General features: G+C 42.7%; 1 protein-coding gene across 1 annotated transcript; it reads left to right on the plus strand.

Annotated features, from left to right (window-relative positions):
• The first annotated feature begins 755 nt into the window (after positions 1-755).
• cnih2 (cornichon family AMPA receptor auxiliary protein 2) lies at positions 756-11586 on the plus strand. The gene is made up of 6 exons (XM_086226907.1): positions 756-2340; positions 4430-4498; positions 7358-7405; positions 9196-9308; positions 9383-9526; positions 9655-11586. The coding sequence occupies exons 1-6, from the start codon at positions 2260-2262 to the stop codon at positions 9680-9682; spliced, it is 483 nt and encodes a 160-aa protein (XP_086083033.1). The 5' UTR covers positions 756-2259; the 3' UTR covers positions 9683-11586.
• The last annotated feature ends 7292 nt before the right edge of the window (positions 11587-18878 follow it).

An 18878-nucleotide genomic window follows, 5' to 3' on the forward strand; every position in this document is an offset into this window, starting at 1 on the left:
GCCAACATTTTTATCGACAGGTCTATTCGTATTATTAACCGATTATCATTCATTTTGTGGAAAAAGAAAGGGATGTATGCTTTTTTTAAATCGAAAAAAAGAAGACAAGACGGAAAAGAAGAGGAAAAGATAAAACTAGCTTTTTTTCAGCCCTCAAGAAACCTTTTTACTTATGTTACATTGATGTGGAAGTGATCTCAAGACCTTTACAGGTAATGACTGCTTCAAGTGACTCCACTTGGTTGTTATCAAGTTGTTACGTAGTTGTCAGGAAGGCTGAGCTCCACCGGCGGTGACAGCCTCGACAGCTGCTCTACTTCCTGTCCCTGACACCATCCACTATCTGTAATGATACAGACATGAAATGCCACTGGCAGCAGAAATCTAGACATTATAATGGTGCTTTTAACCAAGCAATAATGCACATTAAATGGACACCATCAGGATCTGAAAAATTTGTGAATTGCCCAAAATTTGAAGTGAATAAAATATATTACAGGTGATTGAGAGCAACACGCTGTTAGAAGCTGAATAAATTTCAGTAAATGGTTGATGGCTAGAGAGAGAGAGAGAGAGAGAGAGAGAGAGAGAGAGAGAGAGAGAGAGAGAAATAGAAGGAGATGCAGACAAAAGGAACAAAATTGCAACCTGCCCTGCCCCCTCATCAGTCTCTGGGGAACAAGGGATTATGGAAATGTATAAATGCTGGAGAGAGAGAGAGGGAGACTGACAGAGGTGGGACAGAGACACAGAGAGACAGAGAGACAGAGAGAGAGAGAGAGAGCAATGAGAGGAGAGAGCAAATAAGAGAGGGAGGGAGACAGAGTGACGCTATTGGCTGGTGGTTATAACATCAAGCATGATAGAAATATTTCTCCCAGGCTGAGAAAGAGAGGAAGAGACTCAGGAATCACATTCAGGTCTGTTTTCAGAAAGAAAGGGGACTTCAGTGAGAGAGGAAGAAAAAGAAAGACAGGACACAAATGAGGAGGAGGGAGACAATAGAGAGGTGGACTTCTTGAGGGATGAGGAGATTTTCCTTCCCCTGAGAGCAGGAGTGATTTCAAAGTCAGCATTAATGTAGATGATCTGCAGGTGTCTGATTAAATCTCCTCAATGCTCCTCTTTTGTAAGAAGCTTTTACCTCCAGCACGACAGCAAAGATGAATCTAAATACTTATGGAGAAATCTGAGGGATGCTTCTGAGAGAAAGATGCACCGCAGACAATTCTGACATGGTGCCGACCCAAATTTACCAAGACGAGGAAAGAGCGGACTGTTCAGTGGCAGACCCGTCTCCAGCCAGACACAGGTATTCTCTACTCGATATTAAGACCAGACCAGATACTGATCCATGCTAACTCAACCTGTCAGTATTCTACAGCCTTCTCTGTTTCACATCCCGCAAAGTCTCTTCTCATTGGAAGTGTATTATTGTAATGTTTATAGTGACTTCATTTTCTTCTTCACTCAATGATGAACTATTCTACTTAAAGTCGACCGTGTCAATTTCTCCGACACGTGCTAAAGAAAACAATGTGATTCACAAGGTGGTGAATTTGAATAAATTTAGAACAAAAAAAAAATGAGCAACCAAGAGACTGTTTGTGTAAATATAATTCACAGCTAATCTGCCATCCGTGGTTGGTTACAAATGGGTTAAATATGATTTAGAAATATGCGTCATGAACCGTGTTCTTGATTTCGAGCAACAGATGAAGTGAAAGCCATAAGACAAACTACTGAACTATCACAAGCCATAAGCATCTTTGACAATAACCCTCGCAGAGCTGCTGTGCTTAGTATCGACAGGAATCCTGTGCTTCTGCTGCCAGCGTGTCAGTCAGACACTTTGTGGTTGACTGCGAAGGGGAAAAATGTGTAAGCTCTGTCTAAACTACAGGGAGGAGGAGGAGACAGACATTTTGCCTGACAGAGACTGAAAAGAAGAGTCCAACAGACAGTGGTGGCTGTGAACACAAGTGCTAAATCAAAACGGACAAGTGGTCATGTTTCTGTCAGAGACACAAAACGAGACAATGACAGAGTGGCATTTGTGAAGCCACAGCTCAAGCTGGTAATTGATTTTATAAAATCAAGTGCTACCTGGACTCAGCTTGCACCAGGGCGGCACAAATCTGAGATTAAACCTCCTAAAGAAGGAGGGTGAGGGAGCAAGCTAGAGAGAGGAAGAGAGTAGGGGGGGAGTTCCCTTTCTCTCTCTCCACCCGTCTTGTCGTCAGGCTGGCTGGCACAGCCATGGCTTTCACCTTTGCTGCCTTCTGCTACATGCTCACCTTGGTGCTGTGCGCCGCTCTCATCTTCTTTGTCATATGGCAGGTGAGTAGCCTTGTGCTCATTTCTGTCCCACACTGGGAAACATGTCCACCCACATGCATGTACAACACTGACAGGTACACACACCTTCAAGGCCTACGAAGGCAATCACACACGGGTCGAAGTTTGATTCAACCTTACACGTCAGCTAAAGAAACCCTCCCTCCGCTGTACCCGTGTCACTGCCTGACAGTCCCAATTCCCTTGTAAAAGCCACTAAATGACTCTTTGTTCTCTTGCATTTCAAACATCTGGCTGTAAAGACGTCAAGCAGCGATTAGTCTGTGAGGAGAAGCCTGAAAGAAACATTTGTGTGCTTTTTCCGTTGTTTGGATAGAGAGGTATGGTGGTGGTATAATTAACTGGGCTCCTCTGACTACACATTCAATAAAAAGGCAGCTGGCTGACAATAAGCAGCTCCTCAGACAAGCTGTTGAGACCACAGCAAACTGCATATAATGAGTAGAGGGAGGCAGCAGAACCCAGGGATCATACATCTCACCGCTGTGCATCTCCCTCCTGCATTTTGTGTGGAATTTGCACAGATATCGCTGGAGAGCGCTGCACACGGTTCACTGGTTCCACAAGCAGAGACTCCGCAAACACTCATGCTTTGATCCCTCACCTTTAACATTCCATCCATGGAGGCAGGAATCAAACATCGTTAGGAATGTAAGGCTTGAAATGACTAACGTACAAACTGACTAAGTGGGTGAGACTTCATATGAGTCAGTCAGTGTGTCTGCGTGTGAAACAGATGAGAGAAGCCTGTGTCTGGCTCAGCACTCAACCGTGTGATGGAAATCAAAATAAGATTTTGTTCACCCCTTCCCCCAGCGTGTCTCCACCCACAGACACAACACCCCAATTCTATTTGGCTCTCCACCAATCACATCATTTGTTCACTGCTACAGTAACCATGGTGCCTGCCGAGGGGTTCACCACGTTGTCATAGAAACTGCATCTGTTTACAACGAGTGTGAAACAAGATGAGTGAGCCTCATCGACTCAGACGAGGAAATCGCCAGGAGGACTTTTTCAGTTCACATGTTATCGGTCTTCCTGACACAAGTCAGACACGGACCACTTACCTGCAAAAATTATAAAAAATGCAGCGTCACCATTTGAAAGCTGACAAGCACAGACGGCAGCTTGGACACACAGAGATACATGTGTTTTATTGAGTTATGAATCAGGGAGCTGGGGAGACAAAAAATAATCACTCATACTCACCTGATAGGAAGCATTTAGTCTGCCACAAAGACATGAATATATTTGAAGGTTTTTCTCAGAAGGCAACATGACATAGTAAATAATAATGGATTGGAAAGGTGTTCAGTTGGAGCTCCAGCGTGTAATAATCCGCTAAAATAAACAAAAACAAACAAACTTAATCCAGCATTAGCGTTTAATATTATTTAGAGCCAGTAAACCTGGAAAAAAACATCATTTTCTGTGAATAACCTCCTTCGCTTTTTCTGAATCGTCACCATTCGCTCAAATCCTTATTTCTCAGCCTGTAGCAGATAATAACGTCACATAATAAAAAAAAATAGACATTTGACTTCCGTGTTTAACTTACATTCACCGTACTGATGATTAAGAATAAAAACAACACACCTAAAAATGACAACTTGAAAAGAGAAGCATACAAAAATGGACTCAGGGCTTCAAGGTAGAACAACCCCACATGTCGGTGATATGAGCCCTAAAGACAAGAAACTTCAAAAATGGTACTTCTACAACTGTTTGACACGTTTCTTATTTTACTTCATCATCTCTTTAGCATTCATCTCCTTAAATAGTAACCGCATGATGTAACATGCTCCAAGTAATTATACATTCACTCACCATTTAATCACCATTTGTTGCCATGCAGAGCGAACAAAGCGGCTGCAGCTGATTTAACAAGTGTCCGATAAGCTGTTCTACTCCTCAGGAGCAGGTCGTGAGCGGAAAATAAACTAGAGCACAAGTCTTGTACAATGGAACGCCACTTGTGAGAAAAAAAAGTGGACTGTTGAGAGAGCATTTAAGTGGTATTCTAAATAAGCATTAATGACAGCAAAACCACTCATCTGTTATTTTCCAGATCATTGCGTTTGATGAGCTTCGCACAGACTTCAAAAACCCCATAGATCAGAGCAATCCCACCAGAGCGGTAAGAACCCATCTTTTTCCTCTTTGTACAAGAAGGATGAAACAGAAACAACATGTTTCAAAAAGGACCAGTGGATGATCCACCTAAAACGCTGAACATACGGCCAGTTTTATTTTACAAGCGTATCTGTCAGAGTTCACAAGTTCACAAACAGCAAGTGAATCCCCGTCATTGCAAAGTAAATCAAAGTTTTGTGATTTGGGAGTGAAATCGTTTCATCTGCAATCTACATATTTGCTCATCTTGGGTGATGTTTGTGTGAATTAAGCCTCCAGTTGATTGAAACGGAAGCAGCGTGCTTGAGCTCTCATTTGTGTGCAGATTTGTGTAATCAACCTTCTGCAAAGTTGCTGGTTCGTTGGTTCAGAGACTGATGTACATGACACCTCTTGTGATGAGATGTAAGAGGGTTCAGATAAAAGGTTTCACCTCACTATAAAAAGAACTTATTCACCACTTGAAAACAACCCACTCTATAGAGAGTGTATAGGAGATGTTCCTTCTTCTCTCCTTCTACTGTAGTGTTGTCTGTGTACCGCACGTGTACATTTTTCCTTATCTCTTAAAATACAAAGCATCCTCGTCATGAGTAAATAATTACTGCAATTATTCATTTAGCAAGTTATCAGCAGCTGTGAGTGTCTCTTTCACACAAGTTAGCTAATGTTCCAGCATGTGAACCTGCATCTGAACTGCAAAGAGAGAGTGACGAGGAGTGGGAGAGGAAACTGTGAAAACAGGCTGTGGGAGTGTGGAGGCATGCCAGCTACAGGGGGGTGGACACAATAACTGAAACACCTGTAAAACACAATACAATTCAACGCAGCAGTGAAAGAGATGGAGACAGAGTTGGTTTCACATCCTTTCGTCAAAGCATCAAAATCTATGTAATATCCTGTGCTCCGTGACTACTGAGTTCGTACTATAGCTTTTGTATTGATTGTATAAGCTCGCTGTACTGTTTTTCCAATAAATAAAGAATCGGTGTTTATGATGCTTCTGCCATCAGCTTAAATTCTTCGCTGATGTCGAACACGTCTCGTGCTCAGAAATAACACGTCCTGCCAGGGTACGGTGCAGCTACTCCATCCCAAAATCAATACACTGCACAAACAGTACATGTTTTACATGGCAAGAGCCTCTGGAAATAAACAGTAGTCATTGTCCGTGTTAGCAGAGAGCATCTTAACACAGCTCACCGAAACACACAGGCAGTAGATGTGTACATATACACAGCCACTTCGTGAAACATGAAATTATTTGCTCTTGACGAGCCACACAGAGTGAGTTAAACCACAAGAGCAATATCTGAAGCAGCAGCAGCAGCAATATTATTCATCTCCCAGTGACTTGACAAATGACATTTCTTTAATTTTAAATCAGTCAGGGGTTACAGAAAAAGGATGTTTGCCATTTAAATCAACAGTTTTATTATGACTGCTACTTCAGATCACATTGATGGCTTTATTCTTTATAACTAGGCCAAATATTTGACAAGTCTTCTCTGCTTTTGCAACCAAGGTTTCCTTTGCCAGACGAGTTGAAAACAGAGATTGTATTCGAGGACTTGACATAAATCAGCATATTTGGAGGCAATAAAGTAAAAGTAGATTTACAAACATGCAAACTAGCAGGGAATAAACACAATTTAATAGCTTAGTGAGCAGGTGTAGCGCTTGTTTACAAAAATCTTGACCTCAAATCTACATGGGCCACATGAACAAATGCAGATGAACAGTGAAGCTGGACAGTCGGTGTCTGCTTTGGAAGATGGATGCTGTGGATTCAGGGCAAAGTCTACTTTGAGTCTACTGGGGGACTTGGAATAGATGTTCCCTGACTCACAAATGCTCAAAGGTGCAGGCTGTGGCCCTGGCTACTGGAGCCAGAGATCATAGGGGCTGAAGGCTGAAAGCTCCCATTCTGACGGATGCCCCAATATGACACAAAATCAACCCGAGTGTCTTTTCAGTCAAGATTTAATGAGACAGAGAGGGGGAAGCTGCAGGGTTTGCACATGCGTGAGGCGAGCGCCACCCTGCTAATCCATTTGATGATTTTTTTTTAAAAACAAAACAAACAAAGCGAAAAGCAACAGGCCCCTTGGAGAGCTTCAGCCTCGATGAACTCCCCCAAATCAAATGGGAGAAAAAAAAAACAAACAGTTACATACTTTGAACAGATCTGCTCTGCTCATCTTTGGCCTATGCTAGACCCCCCCCCCCCCCCCCCACACACACACACACACACATACACACACCACCCACCGGGTATGAAGAAACCTGGTTTGATTGATTCACGTAAAATATCAGGAGGTAACAATCCCCCTGCTGATTACCTGATCACAGCTGCTTGGGTCTACTTGCTTTTTTTTTGCCAGGCAAGGGAAACATATTGAGCCAGGATCTAATTTACTTTGCTTCCTAATCAATGGACTCACAAATGAAACAGCAGAGGCCACTAGGTGATGGAGGCATGGGGAGAAAAGGGATGGATGTACTGTATTTCTACAAGTGACCTGGGCCTTCCCTCAGTGCTCACAGGAGACTCACAGCAGTAAAATCCTGCACTAAATGTCACAGCCTTTAGTGCTCCAAATGTTTCACGCTGATGTATACTTTCAATCAGAGTAAACCTGACACCAAAGAGAGTGAGTGCCATAAAATGAACCACGATAAACAGGAATTCCTCTGTATCTGAACCTTTTGATTAAGATGTCATCAAAAATGTGTTCTGTTTTCACTTGCTTCAGAACTAAAAGGTTTTTCCTTTAGATTGATAATTATTAAAATCAAGTAAAAATAAATGGAATTATGAAGAAAGTACTGTAAATCTGGTTTTCTTATGTCCACTTCGCAGAGGGAAAGGATCCTTAATATTGAAAGAATCTGCAACCTGCTTCGCAGAGTGAGTAATACTTTTTTTTTTTAAACCTTCTACATGTGGCATTTAACTGCAATTGTTGACACTTCTCAACAAAGGTAGGAGAGTTTATTTGCGAATGCAGATGAACAGGTTGTGGGCTGAGCTGGGGCAGGCAGCCTTGGTGATGAGGCAGCGTGGGCAGGTATAGAAACACTGGAGAGGAAGGCAGTCGGTGATGAAGGGCACTGAGAAGAACAACAGGGTTATCTGATGATCCGCTGAGAGCTTTAACACAAATACAGACTGCAGCAGTTTGACTGGAGGGTTCAAATACTTGTGAGGTGATGGAGTGATGGCTGCTAGTCAGGTGTGGAGAGTTGCTGAAGCCAGGAGGGCAAATGCCACACCCACACCCCACAGACACGCAAACAAGGAGACAGAAAACAAACACAGGAAGAGCAGATGTCATAGCTTGAACTGTGACACCAGGATGCCTGGAACAGAAGGTCTCCAGAGAACCATGACCATTTTTCTTTCTGTGAGGTCCACACTCTCCATTGTGTCTTGTTTTGCCTTTTTCATTCCAATGCTCCATAAAGTCAGACATGCTGTGGTGGCCATTTTGAACATGAGAATTTTTGAACATGGTCATTAACCTAGTACAACAGACAATGTATATATATGTGTGTATATATATATATAACCATTCAAGCTGTCATTTCTTCCACCTTATCTATATATGACATAGCGGTGCATTAACAGGAACTCACCCGCCCTTGATCACAATCCAGTCAACAGAACAAACAGATGGTGTTCATTTTCTACAAACCATGATACGTGTATTCTCACAATTTAACAGCATAGCAAGTTGCAAAAAACAAACAAACATAAAAAATACACCATGACTGTAAGTTACCTACTCTGGCTAAATTTCTAGAAAAAGCTCTTTAATGCTCACCTTCCAGAGTGTCAAGTATCAACCCTGCTTTAGAAAGCAGCACAGTATAGCTGCTGCAGCTATGAAAGTTTTTAATGATTTAACAAAGGCTTTGGACTGCAGAAATGCTCTCTTTATAAATATTTCAAAAGCCTTTGACACACTGGACCATTCAATATCGAAAATAAGTCTATTTTGTCTATCTTGCCATTCTCTTTACTGGTTGTTAATTACCTTGCTAATAGAATTCAGGATGGGAAGGTTGATGGTGCCGTCTCCACAGACATGAAACTGTCCAGAGGTGTGCCCCATGGCTCAGTCCTGGACCCACTATTAGATACAATGGGCTAGAATGTTCCCATAGTAATTTTCACTTTTACACTGATGACACCGTTAATTACTCATGTGCTCCCACTCTCAGCCAAGCTTAAGTAACTACAATCTGTTTTGAACATTATTCAGTGGCATTTTTATATCATGAAGCTGGTGTTGAATGACTTGCAAGGAAGCAAAAATGATAACAAGGATTTCTCTTAAGAAGCCAGGCTTGTTTTTCAGTCGATCATAAGAGAGAGGATCCCTATCCCTACACAGCCCTGGTGTTTATGCATGCTGGATACTGTCCACCAGAGGCCACAGAGGTTTGTGTTTGGCCTTTAAGTTCCAAAACACCACTGCACCTTGCATATAAAGGCCCATCACATGACTTACTTGACTGAGTGAAAGTGAGTTAATAATTTTATTTTTTTTACTGGCATCTCAGAGCAGGGTTAAACTATATTTGATGTGAAAATGTTTGCATTGGGGAGTCATTTTGGTATCAAACATAAAAAATTATATCAACATGCAACCCGGAAGAGTTTTGATCTCCTGACTTCCTGTGTGTCCTGGTCAGTTGGTAGTACCGGAATACTCCATCCACGGGCTCTTCTGCCTGATGTTCATGTGTGCTGGGGAGTGGGTCACACTCGGACTAAATATCCCGCTGCTCTTCTACCATCTGTGGAGGTACAGTAGCCAGAATCCTTCCAAGCATCTGTTGATGCAGTGGCTGCACAAGTCAAAACACTCTGTTTTCCCAGGTTTTTCCACAGGCCAGCTGATGGGTCAGAGGTCATGTACGATCCAGTCAGTGTGATGAATGCAGACATTCTCAACTATTGCCAGAAGGAGTCGTGGTGTAAGCTGGGCTTTTATCTGCTCTCTTTCTTCTATTATCTCTACAGGTATGTTGAACATCTTCAGTTCACTGCTCAGTGATGCTTTAGACTTGTTACAATGTTTTATGACCTTGCCAAAAATGAACTGTCTCTGTATTTTTACCTCTGCTGCCACGGTCTATTTCCTGCTGAAGTATGGTCTACGCTTTGGTGAGCTTCTAACAGCCTGCAGGGAGAAAAAAAAGGAAACATCTGAAAGACAGAATGAAGACATCATCTCTTCTTTTCTCCATGTGCCCTTCCCATCACTGGCTTGGGCTTCCCACCATCCAAACCTTGGACACAACCAGAGGACCAATCTGAGTGATAATGTGAATGTAAAGCCTCCACTCGATTCTATTGCTTAATCGCAGATACAGTTGTCTGATGGCTGGACAAAGTAGAGACGGACTGATTTAATACAGACAGAGGATGCGACTGGTGTTTGTGTTGCCTTTTACCCACCATATGATTTAACAATGTCTTTGAAGGGCTGGAGTTATCCCATGCTGCTCTTACTGATCCAGTCTCTCAACTCACTGTGAATCTCCAAACACGTCTGGGCTGGAAAAACTAAATAATGTGTCTATATTCTCTGATGCTAAGGCAGGATTGTTTTGGTCTGTGTATTTAAGATAATAGATGCTTGTAATGACAAACTACTGCTTTTATGATGTTACAGGTACATAAAACTGCAGGAAGTAGGAGAATTTAAAGCACTGTAAGAAATACCTGACAAGGAAAAAACAGATTGTAGAGTGCACAGACACTTTTAACATAGAGATAAATATTAATCAATACATAACTTCTTCAATACCAGCTCTGCTAGGAGTCAAATTTCACACTATAACAAGGTGATAATCATAATTTTGACTTTCAGGCTGGTCTTGTGACAGCATTCAAAATGTCCATAGCTGTAAGAATGTGTTTGTGCTACATTCTAAGTCCATGCTTTCCACGGAACATCAAGCTCAGACATTTAATGCCAAATGTTTATATGTGGAGAACTTTGTGCCAAATGAAGGAAATGCTGAGGTAGAAAGTGCCTGCGGTGTCTTCATCTAAAAGCAAAAGCACGAGCAGGTCATGTCGCTGTTACTCAGCACACTTCAATTTGGCACAAAGTTTCTCTTGAAGAAAAAAAAAACAAAGAAGAAAAAAAAAACCTTTTCTGTTGTATTCTAGTGTGCAGGGAGCGCCTTATTCCTATTTCCAGTGATGTTTACTCTTACTCATCTGCATCTATACTAGTCATTTTAGCAACATTTCTCTGATCGGAGGTAGATTATAGATGAATTTATGTACAAAAAGCAATTAAGAACAGCAAACGAACAACGTAACACGATTCATGAGACTTACTGATACAGTGTTTTTTTAGTGTTTGTATTAACTTACTTGGACACAATTGGCAGATGCGACAATTAGACTCAACAACAATGATCTGGTGGTGTCAGATGGTAAAGACAGCAGCATTATCTCGATACAGTCATGCATTATCAGACGGGGCAGAAGTTAATGTTGCTGGATGATGGAGACTTGTCAACAGCGCAGCCTTTGCTATCATGTCTCCATTAGTTTGATCTATTTGTAGATTAGTGATTATTCAGATGTGCAATTTTAACATCAGTAGAAATTTTGGCACCTGAGAACAGACTGTGATGTTTGTCATATGCTGAGTCTGCCGAGATGACGCGCCACTCGGAGAAACACATTTCTTGAATACTGTAGACTATCGGAGTAGTTTTGATTTATAGTAAAAGGATTGTAGCAAACATTTGGAACATTTTTAATTTGGACGGAAGCACATGTGGTTGATTTATTCATAGAATACAAACTCAACACAAAATATTTGGGTTACCTGAGTCATATTTGGGTTGTATTTACATAGACAGACATCAGTTTCCTGGAACCACAAATATCAGTGTTTGGCTTTTGTCCCAAATTGCACACGCTTCCCCATTTAAGTGGTCTTCAGTCTGGTATGTGTCCCTGAAAATGATTTCTCAAACACACACACACACACACACACACACACACACACACACACACACACACACACACACACACACACACACACACAAGATACAGTACCCATATTCAACATAATTAAGTATCAAGCACAACAATGCAACTGGCTGACTCATTTTTGAACAACAGTGGATCTCTGCAGCTCACAGTGATAAGGCATATCAGGTTTTGAGACGCAGATAATGCCAGTCTATTATTTATCAGGTCTTTTCGTGGGACTGCAACACTTGTATTTGCAATCCAAGCGCTGCAAACGCCACTAGTAAACCATTTTCTCAAGGGTAAAACAATCCTTTAAGCTTTGCTGACATCCACATGTCAGGGAGATTCTTCCCTTCTAATCCAAATGTTAGCTAACGTCTTCAATTTAAACAATTTTTTTTTTGGTCTTTTCGTGTCTGTTACACTCACAGTAAGTCAGCTTGTTTATTCATGACAGGATCCAGGGAGAAAGTGCAACATCTCTCAGAGGAAAGCAACTTTAATAATCTGTCAGTGTTCTTGAAGTGGGTATCGATGCCAAGACATGGAGACCGTACATGTTGTGCCAAATGAAAGAAATCACAGGACAGTGAGACCTCAAAACTCTGCCAACAATGAGAGTGTGTTAAGACTGGACAATCACTAATAAAGCACAGGAAGATGAGGGAGGGAGGAGAAACACAGCTCAGTTGAATGTCATTATGTAGTTGCTCTAAACACAGCATAATAGAAAACTGTATTTCAGTAAATCTATTTGTATCTTGTCTTTTATACATTTATCATCAATGTATGGTATCGTCAATTCGGTGGATTACTTTATATTTATTAGGTTACACTCCGATGTACAGTTCATAAACAGCAATTCACTTGTATTCTAATAAAACAGTAATGCCAAAATGATCATCTCCAAGTCTCTTATTAAGGCTGTTAAGAGCCACCAGTTGTCCCATCTGTGCAGACCAGGGGTGGTGCAGTTGGTTCAGTTTGATTTTGTTTTTATTACAATACACATACAGTTTTAATGTTTACAGTACAGTATATTACCATTTAGTCATGCATTATTATGTGAAATGTGTGTGGGAAAATGAATCAATCAAAATATTAAGTGCAAAATATACAGTGAAAAAGTTCAAGAAAAATCATAAATATTTTGTAATTTTCTTCAAAAATGTTGAATAGAAGGCAGTCCCTAACTCTGGGCCTGAGAGGGGATTCAACCCCCCATCTTCAGCTTCATCAACCACTGTGTCAGTGGGGATGGGGGGGGGGGGGGTTGTCTAGGGAACTGACTGCTTTAGGAGTCTTCAGCTTTGGGTAGAGGTTGGGTTTCCACATCATCCTCTGTGTCCTCAACTGTGCAAATGGCTATCAGCTTTTCTGAGACAGACAAGTAGGAGGTCCTGCCCAGTAATTTGGTCAGGAGATGGAGATGAATGGATGTTGAAGATCTTTGCTGGCAGAATGTCTTTCATCCCTGTGGACAGATGGACAAAGACCCATCTGTCCTCAAACCCTACAGCCTCCCCATCTGGCTGCAAATACAGCAGGGCAACCCGGAAGGTGAGACAGGTAAAGAAGGCATCATTCCCGTGATAGAGACCAAAGGCTGAGCTATATTCCCTGAGGAGATGGTCTTCTGGCTGACCCAACATTTTGAACCCACCGCACATCATCTGATACTGGTAGTCAAGAGCAGAGGTCAACCTTTACATACCAGGATACATCCTATTGCCCAGAAATCTATAGCCGTGGTGAAGGGGAGGCCGAGGACAACCTCCAGAGCTCCATGTCAAGCATTTCAAACACCAGACAGGTGTGTCCCTTCTGCTGAAATGTCTCATAAAGTTGATGTCAGAGTGTGCAGGATCCAGAACACCCAGGATCTGTCTGTTTCTCAATATCCTGAGGAAAAACGGGGTTCTGCTCACAGATTTTGATGGTCATCATCTCCATTGTTGCCAGATTTTGGCTCTTGGACAATTTTCTGTAGCTACCCTCACCAATGCACTACAGGAGGGAGTACGAGGCAGAGCTGTGTTGAGGGTTTCTCCTTTCTGGAGCTCAGCTGCTGTTAGCTGGAGAGAAAACATGTTGAATCACTGGGTTCAGTCTTTGAGGGTCAGTCAGCCAGTTAATGTGAACATGCAGCCAAAGGGGCAGATTTGATTCACAAGGCTCAAACATTAATTATTAATCTCTCTTGTTAAAATTGGAGGACATATAACTGACAGAATGTGAAGAGAAAAGTGAGGCTGACATATCACATGACTCCTACCAATGACCAACCTCCCACAAGGACCTGCTACAGAAGGAGGGACACTTTGACCCTTACCATGGGGTCTGCCAGCCTCCATACCATGAGGGAAGACTTTGTTCACTACAAGGTAATTCACAATGACTGAAAGAGCAGAAGTTGATGAGGAGAAAATAAAGAAATACGTGCTTTGGTTCACTGAGGAGGGATTGAAGCAGGTGAGTTGCAGTCTGCTCCAGAACCCTTGGACACCAGTGCCTTCTCCATTTACCACAGAGGACACCCAGGGGACACTGCTTGAGTCCAACAAGTCCACAGAGTTGTGTCCTCTCCTTGTACCTGTTCTCCATGTGCACCAGCAATGACTGTACCACCAGCAACCAGTCCATCAAGCTGGACATGTGACCTCATCAAGGACGATGATGAGTCAGCCCACAGGGGCACAGTATCACAGCTGGCAGTCCGGAAAACAGAGAACAATCTGGATCTTAATATTTACAACACTGTGGAGTGTGTGATCAAGTTCCATCACCATTGATCTGAAATGGAGGGCACATTCAGCAAATGTTATCAAGCAGGTTGACAAGACAATGCTCTTCCTCAGACTGCTCTGAAAATTGAACATCTCCTGGATGCTTTGCTCCCAGTTCTACAGAACCACAACTGACAAGCATGGGCACATCCTCTTCCCACACCTATCACAGACTACACCACATTGTGAAAACAGCCAGTTGGCTCACAGACTAAGAAAGGGTCCCAATGAGTGTTCGGCACGATGCCGGAGCCAGGAAGCAGGCAATTAAATTGTGGTGGACCTTGCAGACTCTGCGCACTGCCTCTTCAGCATGCCTACTTCTCACCACTGAGTCTGTTCCATTGGCACCAGAACTACCAGACACTGCAATAATTACTTAACTAAAGCCATCACTCTCTTCAGCAGCCCACCCTCCACTTACAGTAACTCCGGCCAGGAGAACATATTCAGTGCTGTCTTCCCTGCTGTTAACGCAATGGCAGGACAACCTGCACAAAACTGCCCTGCCTGAACTGTCCTGGTGGCTATGCAAAGACTTTCCTCTTCAAAGTCCTCACACCTAAGACTAGGTCTGAGAGAGGAATCATGCTGTCCCTGGTAAGTGGCCCAGCACCTAAAGGGGGGACAACAGCACATCATAAGGTCAAAATCCCCTTGGAAGATATTGAAGGCTCTGTGCACAGAGTCAAGGTCCACAGTCCTTGGCCAAGCTCATCCAGTCTGCCAAACTTCTCATCTGGGACATGGTTCTCTGTGCACAAGCACATACTAGTAGTGGGGAGGACCCTGACAGAACTGATGAGCTGTGCGGAACCCTGGGGAGGGAAGGGTGTGTGTCTGGGTGGCAACTCCCATTAGAGTCTGCCTGTAGGGAAGACAGGAGGACATGCTCAAATTGTTTCTGCCTTCTTTCAGATGTAGCCGCTCAGTCAGAGGATTTAGAATTATACACAAGTGAGGTGGAGTTCTCCAAGTATCTGCTGAGGATCAGTGAGGACCAGGACATCCACAAAGATGCTGGAGAAAACAAAGTCAAGATTCCTGGTCAAGTCTTTCACCCTTCTGGTGAAAGAGATCTTCCACAACCTGGCCTTGCTACAGGCTGAAGAACAAAGAAATCAAGGAGCTGTGCATCAACATCTTCCCAGGGCTGATGACAGAGTACCTCTCTGCAGACATGATCCTGGAAAATAACCAACAATGAACTCTAGTCATCTTGAATTCCTCAGTTCCTTGGCTCCTTCCAGGCTCCTCAAACAATCAGCTGTTACTTGAGGAAGGCTGTCCTGTTACTCTGGAACCTCCAAACTAAGCACTCACCGCAGCCTCTGGCAAGACCAGACTCACAATGGAGAACAAAAGGGAACCGGAGAGTGTCGTGTGACGTGGTCATTGAAGATACATAGCTGAATCATCTAACTTTTAGGGTATTCTGAAGGGTGGGGCTAATGAGCCATGCTTGTGTGGTGTGAATGAAGGTGATACACACAATTAACTTTACATTCCCAGTGGAACCAAGAAATGGCGGTTTATATTTTAATCTTGAGTTGTGTATGAAACAGTAAGTTCAAAAGGTACAGTAGGACAGCCTGAGTACAAACTCAACACTGCCAAGATGCACCAGAGGAGAAAAGTTGTTGAGGTATTTATAAGCTGGGATATCTGAGTGGGGCCTAAGTTGGAAATCAGACAAGGTGTCAAAAAAAACAACAACAAAAAAACAGCTGCATTCAGAAGTGGACTACAAAGCCCTAAAGTAACTAAATTCCAGGAAAATGTAGTGTTAATCAAGAATGAAAATCTGCCCCACCAGATTTAAGTATGATGTGCATAGTATATTGGATTGCGCAGAAAAGCAAAATTAGCTGAAAGTGTTTACAGTGAGATTTCACTGATTGGAATGTGACTGCAGATGTATTACATTCAAAACTGTGATAATTTTATGCCAGCAACATTTTTTTCTTTGTTTTCCAAATGCAAAAGGAAAGACTGAGGAAAACGCTGCATATGTCTCTCAACTGCCTCAGGGACTCATTTGTCGGGTCTGAAACGTTTGCCAGGTTATCACTTGTCTAAATAATGATTCAGACAGAAAACAGAGCAGCAGCGAGGCATCAAACTGGCATTTTCCCTCTGTTTGAATAGGACATCATTCCCTGCTGTCGCCATGGAAACAAAATTGTATTAGAGATTCCTGTTGACTCACTCTGAGGCTCTCACTCAAAGGGCGAAAAAAATCAAATTTAGGTTGAATCCATGGTTTATATGCCTGTCAGCACTGGTTAATGTTTTGTGTACAATATGTTTTTACAATAGGTTAATATAAAGAGCAGTATAAAGTTTCATGTATGCAGTCATGACAACGCATCGCATGACACCTGCTTGTCACAGGACAAATTCTTACGCATCTGTTTCTCATTCTGTCTCATCCCACGATTCACACTCATCCTGGGCTCTTCCTATTTCAGAACCCTGCACCGCAATAATTTTCTCCACTACCCCCCCACCCCCACCCACCACCACCCCCCACGTCTGTGCTCTCAGAGAGATGTTACTATGGAAACTGGCTACAACCGACAGGCTTGAAGATTGGCATACACAGTTGACAAGAGTGCACACGGACACTCACAGACACACACACTGACACACACACACACACACACACACACACAAAGGTGCATACAGACGACACAGTTGCTAATTCATTATTAGAAAGACACTCCTGATGTTGAATCTATTTTTCTGGTGCACATATTGAGAAACCCGAGGGATTTATTATATTTAAGTTGTTAACACCACAACAATGTCCTAAACAAAGACTAGAATAATTCTGCAATTCAGTAAAAAGCAGCATGGCAAGTAAAAAGCACATGTTTTTAAATATGATTAAAGCCCGGCTCCTGAAGCTCTTCCATGAGTACAATGTAGTTGGGGCATGTTCCTACAAACACACTTACTTACTTGAGCCCATCGCTCCTTTTTCAGGAGCATTTTATCCATTGACAACAGTCCACTTGAGTCGACTGCCCTGGGATTTCCTTTCCAGCTGTTTCCCCATGACCTTGGTTGTTCTCAATGTTTCTGACCTGTACTGCAGTACTGGCTTGATGTTGGACTCGAAGAGGCTGATTCCTTGGACTTCCAGATGTTTTTTGATGGAATGAATGAGACCCTTTGCTTTGCTGATTCTCACTCTGACATCAGCGCCCTTCTTGTCAGTGTCAGCTGCCTAGGTGGGTAAAGGCCTCGACTTCCCCAGGTGCTGTTCCCTCCAGGATTAACAGGGTCAGTGTTAGTTATGCTGACAATGCAGATGATGAGGGCACACAAACCTAGACTTTTGACCACCCCCCCAAAGAAAAATCTAATGAGTCCAAGGGAGCACAAATCTGAAGACATTTTGAAGCATTCATGATGTATGTGTGTGCAACTGTGTGCGAGCTCTTACGTGTGTACTTTTGTGTGATTTCAAGTATAAAAGAGCCGTGAATTCAGATGAACCTTTTCCCTTTTGTCATTGTAAGAGAAAACTGTATTTGCTTGGTTCCATCCAAAGAATGGAGGGACAGATGTAGTGTTTCGTCACAGTAGCTTTTTGTTTTTGGTGTCAAACTTGTTCACGCGGATGCTTTTATTTGAACTGTGGGATCGTCTGTTCAGACAGACTCCATCATGACTCACACTGCTCCTCAGCTGCTGTCTCATCTATAGCCTGAAACACAGCTCATTTCAATTAATGACTTTGTGTCTGAAATGGGGAAGTTTCGTTAATCAGCTATTTTGGAACATTAGTCTCTGAATGAAAAAGATATTCTTGATATTCAGTTGAATCCATTAAGCTTTTGAGCTTTTAAGATTAATTTAAAGGGTTATTGTTCAATTTTAGGGCGGTTGTCAGTCTGGCAGATTTCTGGCACCCACTAGCAACTAAATATGTCATAGCTTCACCAAAATACTGGGGATCCGACTGGGGCTCGTTCATTTGATTCTGAGAAGATTTAAAGATAATGAAGATGGAGCAGATGACGGGCAGTACAGTGGTGCAGTGGTCAGCACTGTCGCCTCACAGCAAGAAGGTTCCAGGTTCCAGTCCCGGCTCCAGCACAGGATCTTTGTGTGTGGAGTCTGCATGTTCTCCCTGTTCCTGTGTGGGTTCTCTCTGGTACTCCAGCTTCCTCCCACAGTCCAAAGACATCAAGAGGGGACGAGGCTGATTGATACTCTAAATTGACTGTAGGTGTGACTGTGAGTGTGAATGGTTGTCTGTCTATATGTGTTGGTCCTGTGATGGACTGGTGACCTGTCCAGGGTGAACCCTGCCTCTCACCTGAAGGCTGCTGGGATAGGCTCCAGCTACCCCCCCCGCCCCGCCCCATATCAGGATAAGAGGTAGAAAATGGATGGATGGATGGATGAATGAAATCATGATGGAGAAGTTTGGGTGTTGGTAAAAAGCACTGAGTGCTTTGCATCAGAATACTTGAGGGATTTATTATTATTATTATTCACATTCTCACACTTTATCTACAGTATGTATTTAGCATTATTCCGGTCACCTTATAGACACCCATGGTCACATA

This window comes from Aulostomus chinensis, chromosome 15, assembly GCF_037954235.1.
Source record: "Aulostomus chinensis isolate RoL2024-O1b breed Wild chromosome 15, RoL_Achi_v1.0, whole genome shotgun sequence".
NCBI lineage: Eukaryota > Metazoa > Chordata > Actinopteri > Syngnathiformes > Aulostomidae > Aulostomus > Aulostomus chinensis.

Coding starts and splice junctions, on each gene's coding strand:
- cnih2 (XM_086226907.1), top strand. CDS start 2,260: ATGGCTTTCACCTTTGCTGCCTTCTGCTACATGCTCACCTTGGTGCTG. Junction 2,341..4,429: donor TCTTCTTTGTCATATGGCAG/GTGAGTAGCCTT, acceptor GTTATTTTCCAG/ATCATTGCGTTTGATGAGCT. Junction 4,499..7,357: donor AGAGCAATCCCACCAGAGCG/GTAAGAACCCAT, acceptor TCCACTTCGCAG/AGGGAAAGGATCCTTAATAT.